Source organism: Photinus pyralis, unplaced genomic scaffold (genome assembly GCF_008802855.1).
Source record: "Photinus pyralis isolate 1611_PpyrPB1 unplaced genomic scaffold, Ppyr1.3 Ppyr1.4_LG4, whole genome shotgun sequence".
NCBI classification, from domain to species: Eukaryota; Metazoa; Arthropoda; class Insecta; order Coleoptera; family Lampyridae; genus Photinus; species Photinus pyralis.
The window spans coordinates 28,911,473-28,917,905 of NW_022170511.1; the positions used below are offsets into that span (position 1 = coordinate 28,911,473).

Genomic DNA, 6,433 nt, shown 5'->3' on the forward strand with positions numbered 1-6,433 from the left:
TCTTGATGCCTGTCTGTTTGTCTGTCTGAGTCGCAAAGCCTCCGGAACTACATCACTACAGACTTGGTACCTATTGGTGTCATTCGATCACAAATTAAAAATTATTTCATGTTTGTATTCTAGTTAAAGCATGAATGATGAAATGGCCATAAGTGCTATTAAAATCGAAAAACAATTTCAAAGTGCACTCTTCGTCTCTTGCTCACAAGCGGCTTAGTGAATTTTTTTATAATTTTTAGACCATGTACCGTTAAAATGAGGTTACTTGATGACAGTTATTCGTGTTTTCGTGACTTAACTCAAAGTCAATTACTCGAATCGGCACCAAATCATTATGCAGTGAAGTATCAACATTCTTTAATTGATTAAACCATACAACGACTAATAATTTAGAAAAGATACCTACTGACACATTTCAAAAACTCTTGCCACAATTTCACCCCAAGGTCTGGGGTTACTTTATGACACAACGTTACAAATGAGTCCTTGCATTTTTGGCGCATTTTCCAACGAAGTTGGGTGCGTTATTGCAGCCACTTTCTCTGTCCGTCCGCCTGTCCGTTTAGTACTCCTACAGTTTTCAAGATATTAAGGACGACATACTATTCATGAGAACCAATAGAGGTCGCCACTAACAAATTGCATTGTAACATTATATCAAACTTTGAGAATGACTCCTGGGCTTATACAATCATTTTTTAGCGTGGTTTTTGAAAATATAAATTCTACATACATTACTCTAGAGCGACTATATAAGGGTTTTATCAGAAAGACAGTAATTACTACAATATTGCTAAAATAAGACGACACATTTGATTTTTTATTTTAAGCAATTGTTAAATTTTAAAGTACATTCGCTGTAAAACTGTACCTCTTCTTTCAATATTGAAAGTTTTGTCATTTAAAATCCAATATTGTGGCCAAGAGTCATTCTCAAAGATTTCATTTTTAAAAAGTTACATCAAACACAATGGCGGCAAGCAGCAGTACGTGTAGTGCAGCTATTTATTTCTAGATGTCGCTAAGGTACAAATTAAACTTGGCGCGCGTCTGTAAAAGTAATTTAATTTAGAGTATACACAAACCAATTGTATACGTAGATAGTACCGCCTACTCAACACGATGTGGCAGCCCAATTTATTTACTACAAAGATAGTTCTTGACTATCTTTCGATTTTAAAATATGCTGCCACCTCTGATAATTAATAGCTGAATTATGATTGCTTCATTTCATAAATGGTTCAATTTTTTAATTCGTATGCCGTCCTTAAGTAATTTGTTCTTTTTGCTGCATTCGGTAGCTAGCACCTGAGCCAAGAAAAATCTTGACAATTAAACTGCGCATGCGCAGACTGCGCAATGTCAACTTCCTTATATTTTGTTGAAATTTAACAACCATTTAAAATTGGTACCGCAAGAAGTACCGCATCAGCGCCTTAGTAATATGACCTGAGGCGGCAAACGATCGATTTTAGCCTGGACTGGATAGCGCATTCCTGTATGTTCCAAAAAAAAGAGAATTATGTCTGGTACCAATTAATCGTTATGCGCATGCTACGGTATAAACTTCGCGCGGAAATAGTCGGACTGTCAAAATCGTTACATCTATTTTCAGTGCCGTTTTTAGGCATGGACCACCTGGGCCCGGGCCCAGGGCCCCGAAATCCTGAGGGGCCCCCAAAAGTTTGTGTGAATGAAAAAATTTTAGTGCAAAATCTGCTGTCTTAAAGTAAATGCAGACTTAAAACAAAATTAATGCATAGAGTAAGGGATACAGGTATGAGTATTGAAAATGATATTCTCCAAGAAATTGATTTTAACGTCATCGAAAACTTTGCGTTACCTACTAAAAGTCCGAAAATAACCTGTCTAACCTGCACAACTTGTATAAAATAAATAAAGCTGTAAAATATGTGTTTTTGTTTAAAAATATTTTTATTGAGGGTAAGGGGGGCCTCCACGAACGAATGGCCCAGGGCCCCAAAAAACTTAAAAACGGCACTGTCTATTTTGGAAGTAAACATTTACTTTCACGTTAATTGCATATTATGAACTATTCTCTCTACAAACATAAAAACTACGCATAATTATCACGATTAATTAAAGGTACAGCCCAAATAACGTACGAGTATAAAGCAAATAAACAGGAATCAGCTGTGGTTATACGGACAACGCCATTAGTTTCCGATTTATTAACGCCTGACATGCGCAATTCAAATTGGTACAAACTTTTTCTTTTATCTCATTTCTTTTCACTGAAAAATTATAGCGATCTGGGTTGCAAGAATTGGAACCATATATTGGAACACGAGTTGTACTCTTCTTTCATTAAGAATGCGCCATCCAGTAGTATATAATCAAAGATTTTAGCCTACTCGGATAAGCCAAAGTGGAACTCCTTACTCCGTCGGTTAAAATTTTGATCACTCTCATTCAAGGGATTTCGAGCTAGTTTCGTCTACTATAACTTTTCAAATTGGTTATTTAAATTATAATAAATTCCCATTTAAACAACATTTTCCCCGATTGTATCTAGTAATATCGTTGAGCTACTAAATGATAATATCGAATACTGAATAACTGAGTAAGTCTGTAAGTATGTATGTGTAAAATTCCTGTTAATACACTGGGATGCATTCATGTAAGTATATCTGCATTTCTTTGCCATACTTATAAACTCCTATTGCTATATTATTGTGTTGAGAAATTCGAGATAGCTCGCATCTAACCTCCTCTACATGCTGCTATACTAATGGCCATACACTCATTTTCGGGATATACACAACCTAAATGAAGACTTTCCAGCACAGCAGGGCTGTGACGCTTCACGCTGGTGATAGACTTTTATTCAAATGTTTATACTTATTTCCGTTTATTTTTTGTATTCTACATGCTGTGATGCTACAGGTAAATGTGTTGGGAACTCGCTAAATTAAATTTTACGCCACTATTTTCCATTGGAATATTAATTGCAGACACTTTCCCCAAGCAAGCCTTGAATAAACATTTAAATTTTAAACAATTACAAAATTGTAACAACCTGCTCGTCAAGATGGAAATACGCTGAAAAGCTCTCCTTACTTTTCTGTTACACTAATAGCGAAACGACGATGTTTCGACATTTACACGACATTATGACGACCACTCGTCCAACCTTGGGGTTCTACCTACCACCTTTGTGGTTTATACTCTAACCATTGAATGAAATGCAATTTTTTATCCAATGCTCTATCGCACGATCTCAATCAATTTGTCGTTCTTAAAAAACAGCGACTATTACAATATAACAAAAAACACTTCACAAATAAGAGAATTGTGTCTATATGTCCACAATCCAAATAAAATGTTAATACGAGGTATCCAGATCTGACGCTATAAAACGATTCAGCACCACATAAAATAAAAGAAACAAAATAAATTCACTGAAAAAAACTGAAGTACATGCAAGCATTGGCAACATTGGTAATCTTGCCCGCCGCGTCGGCTACACTGTGCAATCTCGCAGATGTCACCGCTGTGGCCTCAAAGTAAGAAATTTCTTACTCTGAGGCTGTGACGGTCGTCACCATCGCGCAGTATTTTTGTTTGACTCTTAGTGAATTACAATTAATTAAATTAGGTACCTAGATAGGTATTTTAGTTGTGGTGTGGTACTTAAAATTATAAAAATGATCTTGTGGTACATATGTCGTAGGCATATTGTAAAATCAGTCATTTTATAATACGCCTAGGCAGTTTTATGTCGTAGGCATTTTGTAAAATCCGTCATTTCTAAATTGCGGAGTCATTTCGTGAAATGCTGACCTGTGGGGTTGGGGTAGTTTTCCTTCCCCTTCTAGATGCGTAAGGGATCGCTCTTGAAGAGGAAGGGATCCAATCGCTTACCTCTAGAAAGTACACTGCCCGCGTTTTATAAACTGCCTAGGCGTATTATAAAATGACTGATTTTACAATATGCCTACGACACATATAATTCAAAAAGGTTGAGAACCGCTGTTCTAGAATGTTCTCGAAAAAAACACGTCATATTTCCCAGAAAAATTGCGTCCCACCCGATTTCATTTTTTTTCGCTCGTCATGACTATTCTTTAATGAGACCTCGATGTCTATTGGGATTTCCGGAATAGTTGCCACATTTCTTAATTTGGTTGATTTTTACTAATCTAATCACGTCGCAAAATTGGTTGTCCCATACTTAAATACAAGAATGTTAATTAGACCTACTAGATTTCAGATTGTCATTGACGTGACCCCCAGTAGGGTAATAATTTCATCACTGCAACCATTTAATTTGTCGTCTGGAAAAAGTGTATTAAATAAAAAATTATTCATTCCAGATACCTGGGAATCCGTATCAAGTTAACACTACAAACACACGTCATAAACACGCATCATGGATTTTTACTGCCCTGCAAAAATGGAAGCTGGAATTACACCTAATTTTATGGTCTTGAGTTTTTTGTTTTTGTTTTTAGTCAGTTTTGTACCACAGATATACGCATTGCGTATCAGATATACATACGCAATGTGGTTATACTTACTCATCAGTGTACACCAAGATATATAGAATATATCTTGGTGTACACCAATGAATAAGGTATTCTTTATTCATTGGCGTACACTGTACCTACACACTGACGTAAATTTTTAGAAGTAGGTAAGTACCTATATCAAAAATAATCATTATCTCCAAAACTATGTCAGATAAATCACACATTGACAACGAAGAGTGCAGTGGTATCTAATAGCTATTTCGGATTTCCTACCTTTCGCAGGTCATTCAGAATCTACGTTATTTTTAGGTATAGGCACATATAGTATATTATGTTGTCTGTGGTATAGGTATACAGGGTGGCCCGTGAAAGCTATAATTTTGATCACTTAAGGACAATTTTGCCAGAATCGTTGGAACACGTCAATTTTACTAAATTAAATGTTATTTACATAACTACAACCCTGAGAAGAGGGTGAATTGCACCCCAAAAGTTTAAAATGGATAGGGGTAACAAACGTTAGAGATAATCACATCACAGCACAAGGGCATACCTATAATTTAAACGTAAATGAAAACCTATATGCTCTTAATTACCTATAATTAAATTATGTGACAATGTTTTCAGGCGAGTCAGGGTCTTCACACATCCACGAAAGCAATTTGTCCAGTTTACATAAACAATTTTAATTCAAACACAAATATGCATGAACGAATGAATTCTAGGAGCAATTTAATAGTTATGTTTGGGATCCATTAATCAAAAAGGAATACATTTCTTTATCCTGTCAGTATATTTCCCTCGTTAAATGTACAATACTTTAGCATTGCTGATTCTTAACCAAAATAGTAAGTGTATAAAATGGTACAATCTTGGAAATGCGTTACATAATATGAATTATACAGACGTTAATAAAGTTAATTTTTCATTTAACTGCAACTGTGTTTTAAGCAACTGTGACAAGGTAACAACCATAAGTAAATCTTTAACATTACTGTTAAACATCTCTGAAAATTGTTCATTTGTCATATGAGGAACGGAATTAACCAGGTCTAACAGTGAACGACCAACTGCGTTATCTGCAGGTATGCGATCAGCCAATACATCTTCAACATAAGCCAGCACTTGCTCCAACAGAACACTCATTTTAGAGCCCGCTTCCGATACTTGCGCCAAATCTAACATTGGATGTACACTTCGTGGTCGGTTTGGTCCAGTTGAGATCGTCTTGGAGCATAATTGAAGACCATACACTTCGGGATCGTAACATGCCACCTCGACAGGAATAGGTGTGAACATGCAGCCTTGCTTTCCGTTTGGCACGCCCAGCGAAACACAAACATATGCCTTTAAACCCATCCGACCACCATGCAAACTTGTATCTAACGTAACGTGAATGGGGTTATTGCATTCACGGGAGTAATACTCGTGTATAACTGAGCTGTGATTGGTCACTTCATTACCGGTCGCCCACCATCCCACGATATTTTCGGAGGAGTTTACTCTTCGATTCAAATCATAAACGTCCATGGCATAACTTAATTCGGCCTCAACCTGGTCAGCATATTCCTTGTGGGGTACACAGAAGCAGTTTGTAACTTCCACGATACCCTTTTCACAGGTGCCTGTAAATCAAGGGGGTTAAGTAAACACATGGATGATGAAATAAGAGCTCGAGTGGAAAAGGAGTTACTGACCCAATAACGTTCCAATAACTCGATGCGAATCCGCATTTCTACGTTCGTATGCATCTACAATTTGAAATAAAACCACTGGGTGGATTTTTACGGTTAGGTTAAGATGATTCAACGCCATTTTGATTGTGGGACATTCGTGCGCAAACTCGTTGAGAAACGCTGCCAACGTGATAATAATAAAAAAGATTCAAATTGTGAAATTTTAATTACTAATTTATTTGGAAATTTCCGTTTGATTTATCT

At 36.4% G+C, this 6,433-nt stretch overlaps 1 protein-coding gene and 1 long non-coding RNA gene across 2 annotated transcripts; both read right to left on the minus strand.

Annotated features, from left to right (window-relative positions):
• Positions 1–2,855: 2,855 nt before the first annotated feature.
• LOC116169697 lies at positions 2,856–3,671 on the minus strand. Its single transcript, XR_004145050.1, has 2 exons — positions 3,041–3,671; positions 2,856–2,994 (listed from the first exon to the last, which is right to left on the minus strand). It is a non-coding gene; the product is annotated as an uncharacterized LOC116169697 (long non-coding RNA).
• Positions 3,672–5,263: 1,592 nt separating this feature from the next.
• On the minus strand, positions 5,264–6,350 carry LOC116167548 (eukaryotic translation initiation factor 3 subunit F-1-like). Its single transcript, XM_031482931.1, has 2 exons — positions 6,191–6,350; positions 5,264–6,118 (listed from the first exon to the last, which is right to left on the minus strand). Exons 1-2 carry the CDS (start codon positions 6,306–6,308, stop codon positions 5,391–5,393), a joined length of 846 nt encoding a protein of 281 aa, XP_031338791.1. The 5' UTR covers positions 6,309–6,350; the 3' UTR covers positions 5,264–5,390.
• Positions 6,351–6,433: the final 83 nt, after the last annotated feature.